This window comes from Alosa pseudoharengus, unplaced genomic scaffold (assembly GCF_046254945.1).
Source record: "Alosa pseudoharengus isolate Yale_2024_CS ecotype anadromous, Long Island Sound unplaced genomic scaffold, YU_APseudo_1.1 YU_APseudo_1.1_scf_2, whole genome shotgun sequence".
In the NCBI taxonomy this organism is placed as follows: Eukaryota; Metazoa; Chordata; class Actinopteri; order Clupeiformes; family Clupeidae; genus Alosa; species Alosa pseudoharengus.
The window spans coordinates 18,590,534-18,612,630 of NW_027468663.1; the positions used below are offsets into that span (position 1 = coordinate 18,590,534).

General features: G+C 44.1%; 1 protein-coding gene across 1 annotated transcript in view; it reads right to left on the reverse strand.

The window, feature by feature from the left end:
- Positions 1 to 21,138, reverse strand: part of stox2a (storkhead box 2a) — a 72,494-nt gene extending 51,356 nt beyond the window's left edge. The window contains exon 1 of the mRNA XM_076294029.1: positions 20,026 to 21,138. Within this exon, the coding sequence (XP_076150144.1) occupies positions 20,026 to 20,347 (322 nt within the window). The 5' untranslated portion in view covers positions 20,348 to 21,138. The remainder of the gene's footprint in view (positions 1 to 20,025) is intronic.
- Between the last annotated feature and the right edge of the window lie 959 nt (positions 21,139 to 22,097).

A 22,097-nucleotide genomic window follows, 5' to 3' on the forward strand; every position in this document is an offset into this window, starting at 1 on the left:
AGTACAAAATGAAGTGGGAAGGCATGATGAAAGCTCTCTGGTGCATATTGTGATTCTAGTGAACTTTTTTGACAACTGTTGTCTACTTGTCAGATTGCTCCTGATGCTTTTCTATCTGTCCATTTGCATTCCAAATAAACTCTATCTATACAGTCCTGGATCTTTAAACGTGAAACAAATGAAGTGGCTCAGACTGCCGCATGCGTTATTTTAACCGTTTTTTTTAAGCATGGAGTGGTAAGTTGTTATCTGATTTGCTGTCAAACTCAAATACCAACTGCATTTTGCCATAATCTCAGACCACGCCAACAGAGGATCTGAGAGTGGGTCAGTTCCTCTGGACATAAGAGTACGGTGAAGCCAGGGTAAAGCACCAGGGCGGTGCAGAAGATGCAGTTTGCAGGGTCGCTGTGGCGCAAGTGGCTGCAGCATCCGTAACCCATTCGGGTTCCAGTGTCCATGGGGCCCTGGGTTAAAATCCAACCAGCAGTTATTTCCCTATGCCCCTCGCTTCCTGTTACTCTTCACTTTCCTATCTGACACTTTCCTATCTGACACTTTCCTATCTGACACTTTCCTATCTGAATAAGGGCAAAAGCTCAATTTTTCTTCTTCTTCTTCAAAAAAGATGCAGTTTAAAGAAGCTGTCACTCGTACCCCTTCAGACACCTCCACAGAAGAGCCGCCCCTTGCATGAGCCAGGGTGAAGCGCAGGCCTTCCCAAAGGGACGCACATCACCAAACACCTCGTAAATCATGCACTGCCAAGAACAGCATTAGCAAGTGGTGTCGAAATACAAACGTGTCTTACAGAGACAGGTATGACTGGCAGGTAGGCCAATGCATTTGTTAGCAAGTAATGTAGCTTCTGGGCACAGGAATACCTTTTGGGGTCTGAGACTGTTTATTATCAATCAAGGTTATTACCATGGTAACTACAAGTGTATGGGACTTACTAGACATGATGGTTTCGACTGCAAAACACTAAGCATTTGAGGTGGGATGTGCGTCAGCACTAACCACTCTGTTTGTACGCTTTTTTTTATCAGCGCAAAGTAAAAAAAAAAAAAAACACATCAGACACCCAAAGTGTATGCCTTTCATAACCCCAGTAATTTAGCCTCTTCCAAACCCTCTATGAGTATGAATCAACCTTTCAAGAGGGAACTTGCTTCAAGAAAAAAAATAGTACCTTGTAATTTCTTGCGGATACATGAAGGATGTTATAAAAGCCTTTATACCCTGCTGTGTCTTGGAGCAGAGCTACTTTCAATTGAATACACAGATCATACACTTTAAAACAAAGATGCTCTGTTTTATACCTAGTTTTGGGGCTACAAGGACACCCAAAGGTGAAGAGTGCAGTGTACTCCTCGGGCACAGGAGAGGAGAAGCCCACCTCAACAGATCACAGAGATCACTTTCACATCCCCTCACATGAGCCACACATCAAACAGCAGAGATGGTATTTCCACAGAGGTTATGAATCAATCCTTGCATAGGCAGTCTTGCATAGGAAGAACACATTATACTCTGAGTATTTTCATTAAACTACCAAAAGTGTAATGTCTTATTTCTTGTCATGGTACACACATAAGAGTTTCAATTTATTACAGTAATGGGAAGTAAATTGGCCCTGTAAAAACTAAAAATGTCAGCAAACACTCATTCAAAACTTCAGAGAAAAAAACTGGCTCAGATTCACTGACCAGTCTATTCAAAGGCAGATTCTTTTGTCTTTTGTTTTGAGAAAACAGACAACTTTTAATAGGAACAGAAAACAAAGAAAGGGTGGGTGTGTGGAATAGAGAGAGAGAATGTATGTGTGTGTGTGTGTGTGTGTGTGTGTGTGTGTGTGTGTGTGTGTGTGCGTGTGCGTGTGTGTGTGTGTGTGCGTGTCAGTGAAAAAGAGAGAGACAAAAAGAGAGCCCACAAGAATTCAGTGGGACAGCTCCGTGCCCTGGGTCATGGAGAGCGCAGCCAAGCTCCAGGGAGAGTGTCACCGTCCATGAGGGCCCCTGCAGCCCTGACTGGCTCTCCGTAGCACGGGCACATCCCGCCGGCCAGCCCACATTCCTCTGGTGCAGCGGGCCTGACCAAATGAGTTAAAGGACCCTGTGCTCCGCACGGCCCCCTCCCACTGGGACCAAAGGTGCACGCTGTGGCAGTAACCTAAACTCACATCACCATGTCAACAGAATCCCCCAGCGTGCACAACACAAACGCTGCAACCCCAAACCCCAACCTCAACAGAGAACTTCAGAGATGGGTATCTGTTTGGGGGGGGGGGGGGGGGGCAGGGCAGGGCAAGAAGAACATTCATTTGATCAGGTGAAAAAAGTAAAGGAAAACAGAGCAGGTTAACTAAGTGATCCACAACATTGTGAGGGTGATTCTGATTCAGCCAAATAACTCATGTTAAAAGATTTGTAGGAATGTTTGCCTGAGGTGAAGTTGTGATGCTCTATTAATGAACTGTTAAAAAGTATAAGTTCATTGTGTGTGTGTGTGTATGTGTGTGTGTGTGTCTGTGTGTATGATGTGTGTGTGTGTGTGTGTGTGTGTGAGTGTTGTGTATGATGTGTGTGTGTGTGAAGGTAAGGATGAGGACCCCCAGACAGGAGCAACAGATTTATGAGCTGGCCCTGACAAAGAGTGAATCTCTCCAACCTGCACAGGCAACATCCGCCCGGACACGACACCAGCCAAGTATGCAGCTGACAGAGAGCTGAGAGGGTTGAGAGAGCTCGACAGGGAGGAGGCCATCTCCCTCTCATCTCTCTGGGCCTATGGGCCTGACTCTGCCATGAACCAGATGGATTACAGCAAAGCTTATTAATGGTCAATTAATGGGAGTTTGTGTGTGTGAGTGTTTGTGTGTGCGTGTGTATGTGTGTGTGTGTGTGTGTGTGTGCGTGCGTGTGTGTGTGTGTAGGTGTTATATGGCTGATAGTTAGTGTGATTTTAATGATATATTATGTCACTTTTATGACAGGTTATACATATTGTGCTGCTTTGTAGAAGGGAAGTGCCTTGATTATTTAGAAGAGTTTCTATATATAGAATGCATACGAAGACATAATTATACCGCAATTCAGACAAATTAACTCAATTTTCACAAATAAATGCCACGTCCTTGAAATGAACGCCAGCTCAAAGCTATGTGAAGTCTGAGATATATATGGAGCACATGTGTATACATGTACGCAAAAGTCAATTGAAAAAACGGAGGCATGAGGAAATCACAGCAATCACAGAAAAGGTGACCGCGGGGCATACTTTCTTATAGAGTCATCCCTCCAAAACCTCCCTTCACCTTCAACTCACCCTGCAAGGCTGACCCTTATCAAAGACACCGACACACCTGTAGCCTAGTTTCAACCAGGTGAAGCCACTCGGGTCATGAATACATGCATATTTAGATATACGTTCATATATACAGTACGTCTCAGAAATGGTTATTCTGTGTTGAATGAATGAATGATGAGATTAATTCCTCTTGCTTTGGCCAAAATTAGAGGTTGTCTTTCAACTGATGGATTTACTGTCACACCTGAAAAACTCTGACATGTCTAAGGAGTGACACAGAGATGTTGTGAAACACACACACACACACACACACACACACATAACAAAGACACCCACAAACTCTCTCTCACTCAGACACAAACTCTCTCTCTCACACACACACACACTCAGTTGCATAGGCACACAGTGCTTGCTTCTTCATCATCATTTCAGTAACTGCACTGGTTGTTAAGATATTATCCGATCTTCTTCCACTTCTTTGTTCTGTTCTGTTGGTTGTAGGAGCATCCCTCATCCCAGAGAAATGCTTTTGTCTTTCAGATGCACTTGTTATGCGCTTTATGCTGACCTTTCACATGCATACTTCAGTGAACTATACACTAAGGTCTCTAGGTCTAGGTCAGTGTTTCTCAAAGTGTGGTCCAGGGATCACTGGTGGTCCGCAAGCTATCCCAAGTGGTCCGCAAGCAGACTTGTAAAATACAATATTGAACCAACTTGTATGTAAATCCAAACAGTTCTGCAACACTGCCTATGTAAGCTACGCCAGTTTACATCATATGAATCCTCTGACACAATAGGCAACAATAGGTGATTTTTTTATTGGTTTTATTTGTCCTTGGTCTGAAGAAGTTTGAGAAACATAGGTGAAGTAAAGTGACTATGAACCATTGAACTGAAGATGAGCCTCTGAAGATGAGCCATCACATCATAAATTAGTCTCTGTCATAAAACAATGAATTTGAGCCTCTCTACCACTGAGGGCTGTTGTAAAGCTGAATTTGAGCCTCTGTGCTATTGAGGGCTGTTTTAAAGCTGAATTTGAGTCTCTCAACCATTGAGGGCTGTTTCAAAGATGATTTTTAGGTGAATCACATGAGCTGACAGTTTGTGCAGGCCCAGTCAAGTCTAAGTTAGAATACAAAGGCCCTTACTGAAGACATGGTACTTCACCTCGACAGATTATGTGTGTGTGTGTGTGTGTGTGTGTGTGTGTGCGTGTGTGTGTTTTTGTGCGTGTGTGTGTGCGTGTGTGTTTTTGTTCGTGTGTGTGTGTGTGTGTGTGTGTGTGTGTGTGTGTGTGTGTGTGTGTGTGTGTGTGTGTGTGTGTGTGTGTGCGTGCGTGCGTGTGTGTGTCATTAAGATGCCTTCCTCTCCATTTCAAAGTCATTACTGCAATCTGGTTGGTAGCTAAACTTTCCAACTCCTGAAGGCACTAAATCCCAAGAATGTCCGTTGTGAGGAAAGTGACATGACTAAGAGGTATGCAGCTGATCTGATGCAAGAGCAACAGTGACAAAAAGCATTTGGGGTGTCTTGTATTCCTACGATTTCCTACAACTCAACAACAAGAAAACATGATTCACTCTAGCTTTCATCAGGAGAACAACTCTAACTAATCACATACGAGAACCATGTTGTTGTTGCTGGTCATTCACAGCACAGCTTTATTGCTGCACTGACATCTCCCATTACAAAGTCCCTACATCCCACCCATCGCTTCCCCCAATTTTCTGCCTTCTGGTCCCTCCTCCCCTTCCTTCCACTGAGGAGAAAGCAGCAGGGCAGGGTAGCTGGTTCTCTTCCCGAACAGGCCTAGCATTTCCTTCCTGTGTCGGCTACAACACCCCCCCCCCCCCCCGCCCCCCCGTCCCAACCACCCCCGGTTTGTTTTGTTTGGCTGTGCAACAAGAGGAAACACCAATGTCATTGTTTTTGCATACATGACTTGACTTCAGTGTCCCTCTCTGGGAGCAGGTGATGTCAGGGACCTTGTCCTTTCACTTCCTGGGGCAGTGCGTGCTGGCTGACCCCTACAGAGCCGGCTGCAGGCACCCCTCCAGCAGCAGCAGGGTGCATACGTAGCAACAGCACATATAACTGGATATGGGACATGTGGCTTGGCTCTATGTGTGATTCACTATTTTTTCACATATGTGGAAAAGAAATCTATTTAATAAAAACAAAAACCACTACAAAATACCATGCCATGGAAAGAAAAGAGCACACACCATGTCTTTGTTTTAGTAGGAACGGCTGAAGTGCCCTTGAGCAAGGCACCTAACCCCTCACTGCTCCCCGAGCGCCGCTTTTGTAGCAGGCAGCTCACTGCGCCGGGATTAGTGTGTGCTTCATCTCACTGTGTTCACTGTGTGCTGAGTGCGTTTCACTAATTCACGGATTGGGATAAATGCAGAGACCAAATTTCCCTCACAGGGATCAAAAAAGTATATACTTATATATATATACTTGATTTAGACTCAAAACCATGGACAAACCTTAGTTTGTATGTAGATCATTCTGTGTTCAGTTGTTACTGCACCATCCCAGATTTTGTTCTAACGCTATCTATATAATGAATGGGTCCCAAAACCAAGGCCTGTAAAATGTTTCTGTTTAAATCCTGTGTTCATATTTGTTTAGCCTATGATATTATTTCAGTTTTAAAGCCTGAAAACACATAATCTGGAAAGCCATGATTGGGCAATATCTTGAAAAGTGTTATTGTCAGCCAGTCCAAAGTTTGCAGGTTGGAAGGGAGGCAGGTTCTCAATATGGCTAACTTACTGAACGTTTGTACCGCATACTTATAGGCCTACTTCTATAAGGCTCTAGAAGTGACAATGGGGTTCTTGAACAAATTTCACATCAATCCTGACTTGAGGTCACTACTAAGAATGGGCATGAACATATTAATGATAAAACAAGGGGATGTTGTGTTTTTCAATAATTTTCAAAGGATTGTGGAAATGTATGTGCAAGTATGTCATTGTATGGGCATTTAATACACAAAGTGCCAATGTGGTACCATAGATAGGCTACATAGGTATACTATTGCAAATTAACTATGTGTTTTATCTATGATTGTACAACATTGCACTTTGAATGATCACTCTGAGCTATTCCCACATAGATTTTCATGTTCCTACTACTGTAGCTACCCCACATACCACTTTAGTCCCATGAGATTGACCAAAAATGCAATCACACCATGTTGGATTCTTTGTGTTCATATGTTGTGGAGACCTAATATTGGCACATTAACAAAGAATTGAATTTGCGGACAAAATACTGATTGATGCCATGTGGGTACAAAATTCTCTCAATATCACTTTGTTCTGAATCTAGAGCCTTTTATAAAATAAATGGACATAGATCTGAATGCCCAAAATGGCTTCCAACATAAGGCATTTTTAGGAATGTAATGACTTACAAATTCAAGGGTGAAAAAACTATGAAAATGAAATGAAATTAAAATATTCCACAGGTGTTCTGGAACCTACACATTATGTGGACACACACTGATCAAAGTTGGAGATGGTGCAGCAATTCCACACTCGGAATTTGGTTGCTGCTGTTAGTGATGCTGCTCTGGCCTAAGTTCTTGTTTTTGTTTTTCCTCACAACATATGCCTTTGTTTACCTTGAACTGTCATGTGATGTACCTATGTGGTTTTGTTTGAGTTTGCCATGTGCTTCTGACTCTCTTTGTTTGAATTCCCGCCATTTTGTAGACTCACCTGTTCTTTGTTTGCCTGATTAGTTTGTGGGTATTTAAACCCTGAGGTCTTCTCAGTCTGTGGTAGATCGTGCCAGCTTGCTTCCTGTGCTGAGTCAATGTCACTGTAAGATTTTTGACGCCTGCCTGTTCTGGACCTATGGTTTGAACTCTGCCTTGGATTATTTTTGCCGTGGATTTTGCATTTGCCTTTTTGCCTGCCTCTTGAGTTTGAAGACTGCAATTTGTGTTCCATGAGGAATTGATACCTGTGTCTTTCTCATTAAAAGAAAACTTTATCACTGATCTGAGCTGCCTGCGATTGGGTCCTTAAGAACTGAAAACCTAACAGTACGATCTAGCCAGCATGGACCCAGCAGACTCAGGTCAGTTGAAGGCATTCATTGAGCAACATGGCATCCTACTGGGAAGACAACAGAACCAGCTGGATCGAATTCGAAGATTCGAAGACTGTGGAGGCCATGTCGACTGGGTTCACAGATCTAGCAGCCCAGGTACAACAGCTTCAACTGGCTCAGACCCCAGCGCCTTCACCACCTCCTCCTGCACCTGCCGCTCCACACCCTGTTCTCCCTGTCTCAGAACCTCGTCTGCCACCCCCGCAGCATTACTCAGGGGAACCTGGAACCTGCCGGTCCTTCCTCACCCAATGTAAGCTAATCTTCCAGCTGCAACCCACTACTTTCCCCTCTGACAGGTCCAAGGTGGCCTATGTCATAACCCAGTTGTCTGGGCGGGCAAGAGAGTGGGGCTCAGCTGTCTGGGAGGCCAGGGCACAGTTTTGCAACAACTTCACCACTTTTGAAGAGGAGATGAAAAGTTTTTGACCGTTCCAAACATGGTAAAGACCCTGCACGTGAGTTGGTCCATATTCGACAGGGAAGTCGCTCAGTATAGGACTACTCCATTGAGTTTCGGACTCTAGCTGCCTCTTGTGGATGGAATGACGAAGCTCGGTTTGATGTGTTCTTCAATGGGCTATCTGAGAGCATTAAGGACGAGTTAATCGCACAGGAGTGACTCAATAGCCTTGATGACCTGATCGACCTGGCCGTTCGCATTGATGCCCGGCTGCAACAGCGTAATAAGTGGAGACTCACCAAAGGCCCAAGGAAAGCAACTACAGGTGGGATCACCACTCTGCCAGCCTTGCCACCTGCCTCAGTTTTGGATCCGGACCCTGAGCCAATGCAGATTAACCGTTACCACCTGTCAGCGGCAGAGAAACAGCGGAGAATCCAATCCAAGTGTTGTCTGTACTGTGGTGACTCGAGCCACTTTGTCTCTTCTTGCCCAGTAAAAGGCGAGGCTCACCCGTAGGCCGATGAGTACTGGTGAGCGTCACTTCCACCAAATCCTCCTCGGTTTTGATTCCCATTACTCTAGAGTGGAGGGGTCAGCAGCAACCTCTTTCTGCGCTAATAGACTCTGGAGCTGATGAGAATTTCCTTGATGTTTCTCTGGCTGTTCAATGGAAGTTGCCCATCCTTCCTCTAAACCCGCCCCTGGTGGCCAATGCCCTTAATGGCAAGAAGCTTGCTCATATATAACCCATGTGTCTTCTCCGCTGTCTCTTCTAGTTTCCGGCAATCACCGTGAACAGATTCAACTACACATCATCAAATCCCCTCATGCACCAGTTGTCCTTGGTCGTCCCTGGTTAAAGAAGCACAATTCCCATATTGATTGGGTCAACAATAAGATTTTGGGCTGGAGCCCGTCCTGTTTATCGCTCTGTCTCTGCCAAGCACACGCGCCTCCTTCCCCCACTGAGGACCACCCTGGAGAGTTTCCTGACCTGTCTGGTGTTCCACTGGAGTACATGGACCTCAAGGCAGTCTTCAGCAAGTCTCGGGCAACCGCCTTACCTCCCCATCGTCCTTATGACTGTGGCATTATCCTTTTACCTGGTAGAACTCCACCTAGGGGGTTCCTATACTCTCTCTCTCGTTCTGAAACTGAAGCCATGGAGAAGTACATTCAGGAATCTTTGGCTGCAGGAATAATCCGTCCGTCGTCCTCTCCTGCTGGAGCAGGGTTCTTTTTTGTGGCAAAGAAGGATGGTTCCCTGCGCCCTTGTATTGACTATCGTGGCCTTAACGACATCACACTCAAGGACCGTTATCCTGATGTCTTCTGAATTTGAGCTTCTCCATGGATCTGCCTTCTTCACCAAGCTAGACCTCCGTAACGCCTACCACCTTGTCCGGATTAGGGAAGGAGATGAATGGAAGACCGCTTTTAATACCCCGACGGGGCATTATGAATATCTTGTCCTACCATTTGGGCTTACTAATGCTCCTGCCGTGTTCCAAGCCCTGGTAAATGATATCCTGAGAGACATGCTCAATAAATTTGTTTTTGTTTATTTGGACAACATTCTAATTTTATCCATGTCCGCCAAGTTTTTCAGTGCCTCCTTGAGAATCAACTTTTCGTCAAGGCAGAGAAATGTGAATTTCATCGCAACACTGTGTCTTTCCTGGGGTATGTCATGCCCCAACCTACTCACCGTCGTGAGCTACAACGCTTTTTAGGATTCGCCAATTTCTATCGACGGTTCGTTAGGGACTTCAGCGCGCTGGCGGCTCCTCTCACTGCTCTTACCTCAACAGCCGCAAGATTCATCTGGTCTGCTGCTGCTGAAAGGGCCTTCGTCAGGCTCAAGAAGTGGTTTACCTCTGCTCCCATCCTGATTCAGCCAGACCCCGACCGCCAGTTCATTGTAGAAGTGGACGCTTCTGATGTGGGGGTGGGTGCCATCTTATCTCATCGATCGGCTGTGGATGAGAAGGTACTCCCCTGTGCATTTTTTCCCATCGCCTCACCTCCCCAGAGCGCAACTATGATATTGGTGATGGAGAATTACTAGCTGTTAAGTTGGCCTTGGAGGAGTGGAGGCACTGGCTGGAGGGGTCTAAAGTTCCGTTCTTAGTATGGACAGATCATAAGAATCTAGAATACATTCGCACTGCTAAACGCCTGAATTCTCGCCAAGCCCGCTGGTCTCTCTTCTTCTCTAGGTTCAATTTTACCTTGTCCTACCGGCCTGGGTCCAAGAATGCCAAGCCAGATGCCCTCTCCCGCATCTTTGCTTCTGCAGGTAATCCTGTGAAGCCTGGGAACATTCTGCCTGACCACTGTTTTGTCGGGGTAGTTCAATGGGACATAGGGTGTGTTCGAAACGGGAGACAGCTGCCTACTGCCTCCCTCCCTACATAGAGAGCTGTCTTACTAGACATGACTTTGGATTAAATGCATCTTTTAAAAATGAGCGTAGCACTCTAGAATCCTTGGTTAACACTACGGTATGACGTTAGCAAAGGCCCGACGTTAAACTAAATTAGCTTACGTAAGCTAGCAGGCTAACGGTATAAATTAGTTTTACGGCCGGCAGATATATCAGACCAGACGCTATTAATGGTTACAACAATGGCATAATCAGATAGTAAATTGTTTATTTGCTAAGCAAAATAAGGTCACACAAATTACATTTTAAACAAATTCAGCAGCCATTACCGATGTCATCCGCCATGTTTACTTACCTTTCACAGCTGTTTCATTGGATTATGGGTAGGAGGGAGCATGAAGTGTGCATCGATGCTGCCTTCAAAAATGACCGTTATTTGGGAATTCTAAGATATCTTAAAAGGCAGCAGAATTAGTTTTTTCGTTTTTTTGTGGACTTTGTGTATAGGCCAATCACCAGTGTTGGGCAAGTTACTTCAAAATCGTAATGTACTATGCATTACTTATTACTGTCATTTCAAAGTAATTTGTTACATTATAATATTACTGTCTCTGAATTGTAAGGCATTACACTACTATTGCATTACTTTTAAGTTACTTTCACCAAAATATCTAGAAATATGGATTTGCCATTCTAAATGCAGTTTATTATGCTCAATGCAGCTTGCTCTTCCAATGGAGGGAGATGTGGTATAGCATAATGACTGAGCTAGGCTTAAGGCAGCAGTAGAATGCAATAGGCGCAGTGCTCATAATGCAATACAAGGAACAATCATAGTCAGATTTTTTTTTAAAACCGACAAAAGGTCAAAGTCTGGTAAATTGTGATAGAAATATTGTAACTTTAAGGCCTAGGCCTACTCATTAAAATCAACAGAGAGCCTACTATATTGTAGCCTGGCCCTTACCGCCTGTGACTACGAATTCTCTTCGTCATACAGTCTGGAACAAAGTAATAAGAATCCGTCTCCGTAATGGGCGGATGCTTATTTCGAGGTTTAAAATCATTGGAGTTCCCTTAACCAATCAGCAACGTTTGGTAATGACGTATGCTGTGCGCCGGAGTTCAGGCTATTAGCCTACGCTTCCCACTTCTGCTCTCAGTAGTACAGTGTTTTTCAACCACTGTGCCGGGGCACACTAGTGTGTCTCATTGATTGTATGATTGCACTATTTGTGGTATGCAGGCATTGTACAACGGGGGCCCCATATCCAGTATTCACAGAATCATCACATCCAGTTCATAACAGCAATTAAATTAGATATAGTCACCTACAAATGAAACAGAGGGCACTTGTTTTATTGAGCAGGTCTTGCATAGAAGCCATAATAAGGCCATATCTGTGTATTATTTGAAATTTTAGGCTATGGTATGTTTATTTTTTCTTCACACAGAATGTTAGTGTGCCGTGGGACATTTTAAGTGTCAAAAGTGTGCCGTGGCACAAAAAAGGTTGAAAAACACTGCAGTAGTAAACAGACCGCTGGCTAGTATGTAGGCTACCTGACCGCCAGGGCAGTCTCTTCGTAGTGGATATATCCCTAACTTGCGCCAGCCACAGACCGAGAGTTGTATACCAAAAGCGTCATGTCACCGAGATTATATCAGCTCTTGTCACACGCCAGTTTTCCTCTTATCTCTTCTCGCCGCTTATCAGACGATTGTTGTTCTACGCAGCCCGGTGACTTCGTCCGCATACTGTCTGTTGGGCCAGACTACGTGCGAGGCTGAAATAAAATTTTGGCCGGAAGTACGTAGGATGGTAACACCAGGCTAACTATATTGTAAATCAAAGCTTAAAGGAATCGTATGTAAGATTGTGGCCAAAACGGGTACTACAATCACTTTGAAATTACTGTAGAGCGGTGTATCCACTTCCCCTCCCCTCTGACTGGCAGAGTTGGCAACCGGATGACGAAACACTACTGACTTTGTGATTAGTAGATAGGTGGAGGGTGGCGCATTAGGCCAAAACACAACATGACAACATCAACATCAGTTGAGGGCTGCAACTTCACTTTTTAAATGACAATATCCTGGCCAGACTAACAGTCAGTGATATAAGTATTTGAAATGAACATGATTTCGTAATGTCTAGTGACATATCAGGGCAATTTTATGATTAATTGAAATACAATTTTTACATACGGTTCCTTTAATAAAGACATGTCAAGATGGTGGCCTGCTAGCCATTTCGGTGCCCTAAGTGAGTGGCTTTGAGTGAGTGACATTTAAATGATAACTTAAACACCTAAAGTAAAATAAAAGGCCTATTATTTACAGACCATTACTGTGTATTTTTAAACATTAATTTCTGAAGAAATGCTGTTTTACTTATAAATGGTGCACTGTCACTTTAAGAGCATTGATCTTTACGTTGTCATAATGCCCTTTTGCTAGCTCTTGTTTACAAGCCTTATTTGTTTGAGTTACATTGATAGCACAATATTAACAATAATATGCACAATGTTAAGTTGTTTTAAGCAACCTTTCTTGCTTTGGAAATGGAAGTATGCAATGACATGTTGCTTCACATTTCGTGAATACAAGTGAATTATGAGCCTGGTATCCACCTAGCTATCTGAATGGAATGCGTTTCAGTCGACTCAGCATATCATGTGCTTCATGTAGCCTAAATGCTTGGAAAACGAATGATTGAAGACCCACCAATTCTAGTACTACGTGGTGATTGAGAGAACCCAAAAGGTATCAAACTTGCATGTAACATCGTGTTAGTGCATTTTGACATTGTAAACGTTATTGATGAAGAGTGAAACGCAGTTTGCAGTAAATCTACTATTCATTGGTTACATTTGGGTGCCCCCTCTGTCCTTTGGTGCCCAACGCAAAGTGCGTGATGCGCGTGGTGGAAGCGGTGGCACTGCCAGGCTACACAATCTTTTTCTGCATTTCTATCGCTTTATTCTCTTCAATTAAAGTTCACAGCACAAAGCTGACATGCACAACATAGTTTGTGTTTTATCAAGAATCAAAAAGATTAGCGTGGCACTACTTTAGATGTTTCATTCATTAATTTACTTGTGCTATTTCGCGAGCTGAGAGATCTTTCGGTTTCCCACACAAAGTGCACTAACTATTATGTTCTTCATAGCCTTGTCTCTGACAAGCTGAAAATAATGAGCGTAGGCTTATGTCCATCCAGCAAATAGAGTCCGCCTGCGAGTCTGCTGCAGCCACAGTCATATTCAACCAGTATCAGGAGATAACGTACTATTTTGCGCGGATTTTTTCTCCTCTGTTGTTCTCGCGTGGTGTTTGCGAATATGTATCAAATAGAGGGTGACAATTTTTCGGGACTCCCGCGGGTCACGGTATTCCCGCGGGTTTCCCGCAGTACGGGAGTAAATTTCACTGTTGGTAACGTGATTGGGACGGGACAGGAAATAATAAACGGGAGCTGGCGGGAAGCCAGAGATTATTAACTTAAAAAATGACGCTGCAATGCAGTGAGTGCGCCCAAAGACGTGAGGCATTTCGTTTTAGAAAAGAGAACCAATTACAACCCACAATACGTTTGTTGTTGATTGGTAGCCTATCAGAGCAAGACAAGCAGCTGCCCTGTTCACAATCAATCAGCTTCAGCGATAGGCCCTAAGGCAAAATGGATGCAAAGAAACAGTTACAGGCGAAAGTATCAGCAAAGGACAACTCTATTCAATTGCACGAGCTGTCCGGGAAAGCGATTCTCGTTGAGTTTAATGTGTCATGCAATGTTGGGGCATGACACCTTGACGATCGCATTCCTCAATATATTTATCGCATAACCCTGGCGGAACACAAAAAATTGTTTTGTTTACTCATAGCAACGTTGCTATGCTTCGCTGGTTTAACGTGATGAGAACGGTGCAAACTTAACTGATGGGATGAGATCTAACTATGAAATGATTTAAGCATAGCCTACAGCAAAGTACTGTAAAATATGTAATTTTAATATAGCCCAAAATGATCGGCTATTAAAGAAAAGTTAGACAAGGCTTTCTGCCCTACCAAAATGTATGGTCACCGCACGCTACTGTAGCCTAACAGTCGGATGACTTTAGACATCAACATAGGGAGCGGGACGGGATTCGGGAGTCTTTCTCTCGGGATTTTGCGGGACAGAATTTTTTTGGGGGGGGCTGTCACGTGATCGGGATATGACGGGAGTATTTGTGCGGGCTCGGGATGGGACGGGAGTGAAAATTGCTTCCCGTGTCACCCTCTAGTATCAAAACAAAACAAGCGCTTAATTTTGGGTTAAACTGCATTGTAACGCGCGTTACTGAAGTTTGTACCGAGTAAATATTACCCAATTTTTTTTTTGTAATGCCTTACATTACCGCGTTACCGCAAACAGCAATATATTACAGTAATTACATTACTTTTGTAACGCATTACTCCCAACACTGCCAATCACATAGTCTGAGCAACATGGTTTATGCTTTCTATTTGTTTTCTTACACCAAACCATACCTCAAAAGTAGACAGGTCTACAACTAGCAGTATTGGCACCCCTTGAACAATAAGTATAAGTATAAGTATACTCTTTTGATCCCGTGAGGGAAATTTGGTCTCTGCATTTATCCCAATCTGTGAATTAGTGAAACACACACAGCACACAGTGTACACACAGTGAAGTGAAGCACACACTATTCCCGGCGCAGTGAGCTGCCTGCATCAACAGCCGCGCTCGGGGAGCAGTGAGGGGTTAGGTGCCTTGCTCAAGGGCACTTCAGCTGTGCCTACTGGTCGGGGTTCGAACCGGCAACCCTCCGGTAACAGGTCCGAAGTGCTAACCAGTAGGCCACGGCTGCCCCACAGATATATAGGCCTTTTGTAAAACAAAGGGAAGTGCTGTATACTTTATATACCTCAATACATTACGACAGCATCTATTGCAAAATAGAATACATGAAAATAGTTACATGATTATAGTAATATGAAAATAGTTACATAATTGGTTGGTGGATCACCAATCACACAACTTTGCCATATTATAATAGCCTACAGTTAGCTCCTGCTTCAGTATTTCAGTATTTCAGTATTTCAATGTACTGACTTGGGTTGATTTTCTCAAACCTTTCTGAACCAAAAAACGGGATACTGTTCCATATATGTACACCAAACATGCGATTGCATTAGAAACCGGGACAAGGAGTGCTAATAGAACTTTTTTGTTGGTAACCAGGATACTATCATACTATATACAGGGATATTAATAACTGGGTTTCTCTGTGTTAATGTAAACATCATATCCCCGAATATGATAAAAAAACCGGGATAAGCCTCATATCCGGTATACTGAAGTGCATACGCAGTCACTGTTATCAGCACTTCATGAGAACAGAAAGGGTTGACTTCTTTGACTTCTTTCTCTTTCTTTCTTCTTTTCTTTTGTTTTATTTCTTTCTTTCTTTCTTTCTTTTTGTCTTTCTATCTTTCTGATTATGATCATAAGGTGTTAGGCAAGCAAACATATTGTTTCAGACATAAAACTAAATACTGTGGTACATACAAACATGAACAAGACGTTGAAAACAAAACAGCCTCAACAACAGCAAGTATGACCAATCCAAGATCAAGCCTACTTCTTAATTAGTAGCTATAGTCTGAAGCAAGACCATCATTGTTCTGAACTGAGAGACTGAGAGCCTCTTTGAGCTGATGCCAGACCAAGTTCAATGCGAGATGAAGACGCCAGTGGCAGCCAAGCCTTTTAGTCTGCCCTCTATTCTCCATACAGAACACAGGGCACTGCTGCTGCCCACCCTGAAGTAGCCTGACTCAGGCAGTTGTGATGAGGAACTTGTTATTACTTGCTTATTAAGTTTAGGTTGTTAACGGTGTCGGTTGTTAGGGATTGTTGATAATTTCAAAGAGAGTGTGTTTGGGTGGGTGAGAAGAAGCATATATTTAGAGGTGAAATCCTTCATTACATTTTCTGTTCTGCCAGGAAATCATGGAACAATATCCTGTCAAACACTGAAGTACTGTATAATCATGTTCACCTTGAATGTGGTAATCATGACCATTGGTAGAGATGGGGGGGGTTTCTCTTAAATCCAGAGGTGTTGGGATAAATAGGATCTCATATTTAAAATGAACCGTGTATCTATGTTAGAGACTTGCAGGTCAGGTGAATTACTTGAACAAGTTGCATGCCTCTGTGGGACTGATTAACATGAGATGTCATCCATCCTCTAAATGGACCCTTAGACAGTCCATCAGAGATGTAGAGAGAAAGAGAGAGAGAGAGAGAGAGAGAGAGAGAGAGAGAAATAGCAGCAGCAAAAAATGAAAAGATAGGAATGTGAAAGAATTAAAAAGAAACTCAGATATGGTGGGAGAGTGGACTGCTCAGTAGCAGCTTTAAAAAAAAACTGTGATTAGCACACAGTGGGTGCAGGGGGCTTCAGATTTTAATCCCGGGCCAAGTCTCTAATCCCTCTGCTTTGGCGGGGATGTTTCACAGTTGCACATGTTCTTGAAACCGGTCCGTTTTTACAGGAGGTGTTTAATCCAGGTACTTAATAACCTTGAACCTTAATCAGGCGTAGATTAGGAGCTTTTTTGGAGTTTGGGTCACACTAAAGGCATAACAGAATTAGGAGCCCAAGCTGAGGGGAAGAGGATTTGGAAATCAGTTCAGAGCACTGGCACTTTGCAGTCTGCGCTGTGACACAAGGTCAAGTCATGGGAGGGGGACATGAAGCCATCAACCCAGACGGTGACACCCAACACACACACACACACACACACACACACACACACACACACACACACACACACACACACAGGGCGAGTCGACATCAAAGGCTCCGACCAGATTCAGACACATATCTATGCACTGAAGAAAGTCTCATCATTTCCTGGTTAATACTATCCCGCACAAAATTCAATTACAAGGCAAAATCATTTGGCTTTTTGAATACCACGCAACACCACACAAACACAGATCACAGACAGGGTCAGCGCACACACAAAGTACAATTATGTTAAGGTCACACCACTTCCATGAAACTTCTAAAAAAGACAACCTCTCAGTCAACTTCTGTCATGTTCCTCTAGATGTTAAGAAACCCCTCAAAATTACTCAACTTATTTCTGCTTTATCAAAGTTAAAGTTTTATCCAAAGTGACACGCACTACCCATTGCACTGAGTAACGTTGGTATTGATCCCCCGTCTCACCCTGGTTTCCACACACTGCAGATGCTGTACCCTAAGTATTCAAGAGTCCCAAGACTTTGGGCCCAGTTTCCGGGACACTGGATTCTAAACTAGTCCTGGACTAAAAGACAAACTGAATGATGATCTCGACTGAAAAAGAGCATGTAGTCTATGACGAGGCTTAATCTGTGTCCAGTTAAAAGTTGCATAAGGTATTCTCCCTTTTGCTCTGACTAGCCAACAAAAAAGAGGAGGAATTTGACCTCCTTAGGAAGTCAAGGGGCATGCCATGAGTCTTTTTTCCTTTTTCCCTAAAGACAAAAGAGGGAGGGGCACTGCAATTCCAAAGATAACTTAGTGACCGAAGTTAACAGAGGAAAAAACACTTCCCATGACATCAGGGTTACTGTGGCAATGTGTGTGTGTGTGTGTGTGTGTGTGTGTGTGTGTGTGTGTGTGTGTGTGTGTGTGAGAGGTAGGTGTACGCCATAGATAGTTCCGGGAATGTCCACATGGCAATTAAACGAGGGCATTCTCTTTTCAAAAGCAGGGTGGGACAGAGATCAACTCACACTAGACACAACCAGATCACCAAGAGCTCCATAACGCCACAATAAAGGTAAAAAGAGTTTTGATAGAAGTTGAGCAGATAAAAAGTAAGCACTGGTGTACTTCAAGTCAGTTTGTTAGACCTAACCAATGCAGATTGACATCACCAAGGTTCCTGAGGTAATGCACTAAAACAAGGCGCAATCACCTACAACTCAAAGATAGCAGAAAAATGTGCTCAGTTTGACTTATTACAAGCATGTAGGGAATTCCAGACTTTGCCATCAGGAATGGGCAACTCCCTGTGCTATGGGTGAAGGGGATTGCCCTGCACAGACCACACACAAATAAACACAGACACACAAACACACACAGGGAAAAACAGTGATCCTCCAACCACAACTTTAGAGGCATGAATGAAGACAAAGCCAAAGAGAAAGCTTGTATTTCCACCACAGCCCAGCCAGCAGGGCTCCATTCACAAGAGCAGAATAATACAGCGCAAGGGATCTGCCATAGGAATTACCACTCGTTTCCTTTAATATATTACACTATCAAGCACTGAGTCATGCTGAGAGGTGGCCGTAGACATCACCAGACGACGCTTGGGAAAAGAGCGGAGAGGGAGTCCAGACCAGTCCGTGTGGCCCTGAACCTGTCAAATCCCAACAAACCTCAGTCTAGGACTTGCATACAGCACCACACACACTCAAACACACAACTGCACCAGTGTTCAGATGTGTGAAGGAGCACAAGAGAAGTAACAGTGTAGAGCAGGTGTATACATTTTATTGTGAAGTAAGGTTATCGATCCTCCCATCCTGTGAGGTTGACATTGGTAAACACTACACTCAAACATCACCAGGTAGATAAGAGATTGCTGCATTCTGTCATTGTTCCACATTCCACAGGTTATCACTCCAGGCTGCTATCAGCGGTGCCGGGTGCCTCCCAGGCAGCCCCGAGCTGCCCAGACCCATCACGGGCCTGACATTGCCCCCATAAAGCGGCGGGAATTCAAGGCTGTATACACTAACCCAGCTGAGCTCTGTCTGCTGGAGTAAGGGCTTCTTGTACAGGCCCCCTCAGCCACTTCTGGTTGAGCGTGCTAGGTATCAGGCAAGCTAAGCCTTTGTTTTACACTGCTTATCTGCCCAAAGGAGAATATTTCTCAACACTTGCAGACTGGCTTGCTGTTGCCCCAGCTCATGTGAAAGGCTTCTGTTTACATAACCCTGAACTTCTACAAAGACTATACAGAGCTGGGTGCTTTTCAATCCCCACAACTTCACCATGCAGGCATCTGAAGACTGGCAACAGTAGAAAGGAGCTAATCCAACTGTTTCAATGGAGAGCTTTAGTTGGTGTAACAAACAGCTGAAAAACAAAAGACTGCTTGGCCTTGCTCGCCAATGATGAGTGTGTGAACATACATAAGCATTATTTACAAGGACAGGTGCAAAGCAGAGATGGCGACACTTGTTCACAAAAATAAACTCATTAGTGTCAATAAGTTAAAAAACACACACACACACACACAGACATATTATGGAAAACACATTTCTCACACAGGGTGCAACTTTGTCATATTTGCGTTTGACTGAAGTGCATTCCACCTTCAAGTAGGCCTATGTTAATAAGACTGTTGGTATCAGCATAGATAAATAATCTAGAAAGAGAAACATGGTCTCCAAGAGATCCTTAGAGTGGCCAAGTCAGCAGCCAGTTTATCCAGGTTCAGAGGGGCCAGTGCTCAGAATGACCAAATAAATAATATCCATAACATTTTGGATGTTGACCACACATTCATAATATCCCATAAGTTAATATTGCTCCCTACTAGAAGTTTGGCCTACTGGTGTGCTGCTTCTATCTACAGGGCCCATGTGTCAAACTATGTCAAAAGGGTATTATGCTTTCAAGGAATGTGTTGGTGTCACTCATTGTAGTCAAGGTGCAACACAGACAACAGAGACTGAAGTCGTGTGAAACTGTGTCACCCAACCTACCTATGCATTTAATCTCGAACCCGCGGGGTGGTTTGAGAGCTCTTCGGGTCCATCCTTCCCGCAGCACCTCGAGGTGATCTTCCTTCCCCTGGATGAGTAGTACGTGCTCGTCTATCCAGCCGAGGAAGAACGTCTCTGATATGGCGTCAGTGACTTTCTTGTTCCAGAAATGCTGCATATTCTCAGCTTTGAAGTCCGCGAATATCTCATAGCCTGTATGGTGATGCTGTAGCTTTTCGGTGACGGCTGGCTTGTCCTCGGCGCCGACCCGCGACAGCACTATGGCCAGCGAATGCGGGGCGATTTGCAGAAACTTATCCATTCCTTTGAAACACGTCAACAAACTGCTGCACCATGAATTAGAACACAGTCCAGATTATAACCAAAGTCTGTATTTCATGGTGTTTTATTGCGCACTTTGTTGAATTTCCAAAATGAACACATTTTGTCTAGAATTCAACCCACGTTGACTTCTGGAAGCCTACACGGTCCGCGTGACAGCCAGCGTTGCATCTGCATCTCACGTGTGCAGACGAGAAATAATATCTAGCCTATTGACAGAACATTTGAATAAATTCGTTCACTATCATATATTCTACACGGATGCCAACAAGGCTATGATGTTTAACAGGCACCGCTCGCATTGAACAGACGGTAAGGTGATTGGTATTATGGACAAATTGCTTACGAGCTACCTCCTCTCACCTCTCTCTTGAGCGCATAGGTTTATCAAAGAAGCATCGTACATTCCATGACCTCGTTCTTTACATACGATTGGAAGAACGAGGCCTCTGCAGCCGAGACAATATCGATCACTGCATTGGCAGTGTTTGGTGGGCGAGAAGCGCAGGCGATGACTTCATCCGTCCTTATTCATGTCTTCGTATGGCGCGCAGCGCGAAGCCTCCCTCCCTCCCATTCAGATCTGTATTCAATGTGCCGTTCAAGTCCAATCTAGGGCGTACAGCCAAGGTAGCCCAGGTTTGGCAATTCAGCTTACGTCCGAGTAACACGTGTATCGGTACAGTGGTGGTCAGATATTTATGGTTCACCGAAACCTTGCGGCAGAGTGTCCGGTCCGGAGACCCTGAATTCATGCAGCTTGAACTGCTCTGTAGGGTAAAACGCGACAGGAGACCGGATCACCAGATGTTTGTCATGACTCCACCTACAGGCGGTCTTCAAAACATCGCGAGTTCAGTACGTCTAGAGTCGCAACAGGTGAGGCGGCTAGTGTGAAAGATTGAGACCCGGACTGAGAGCTAAGCAGCTTCGGAAGAAAGGGTGCTGGTCCAGGCTATGCACAGGTAACGTAATACAGAAATACGACGAGTAGCTTTGTGAATCCAATCAGGATACATGTACATTCATTCCATTCATCACAACCCTCATGCTCATGTTGAAAATGCAAGACATTAGAATGTGGGAACACTCGTGCAGGAATGAATGAACATTTAAAAAAGAAAATATTTTTTGATCTCCAGAAATAACCATCCTTCCACAAACCTAATACATCTAATAACCCAGACACCACCTGGGAACTGACAATAACCTTTTTTATTTTCTAAATAACCTTAGTTTTAGTTTAGTTTAAATTTGGCAGCCTTGGTCTGTGACAGAAAACACAGTGCCCCTCTGCTGTCTGTCCACTCAGTGTTCGCAAGAACAAGACAGCACACAGTTCCACCTGGGAACAGAAAGTAAACACCTTGCGTTGGCACTATACTTCGGTCTTCTTTAAGAACACATAAGACATTCATGGGCGGATTATGAACTTTCAGGCCCCTGGGCCCAGATATATTAAGGGCCCCCCACTTAATGTCGTATATGTGGGAGGGGGGGTTTGGGGGTCCTCCCCCAGAAATTCTTTTCATTTGTTTGATGTGATTTCCTGTATTCTGGTGCATTTTGGGGATGGCCAATACTAAATTCAATCAGATTCATAGCCTACATCCTGATTTGTTGATATTGAGGCAATGATTCCATGCAAAGGCTTGGGCTTCAGGGCCCCCTGACCCCTTGGGCCCCTGGGCCTGGGCCCGGTAAGCCCGTGCAGTAATCCATCCCTGAAG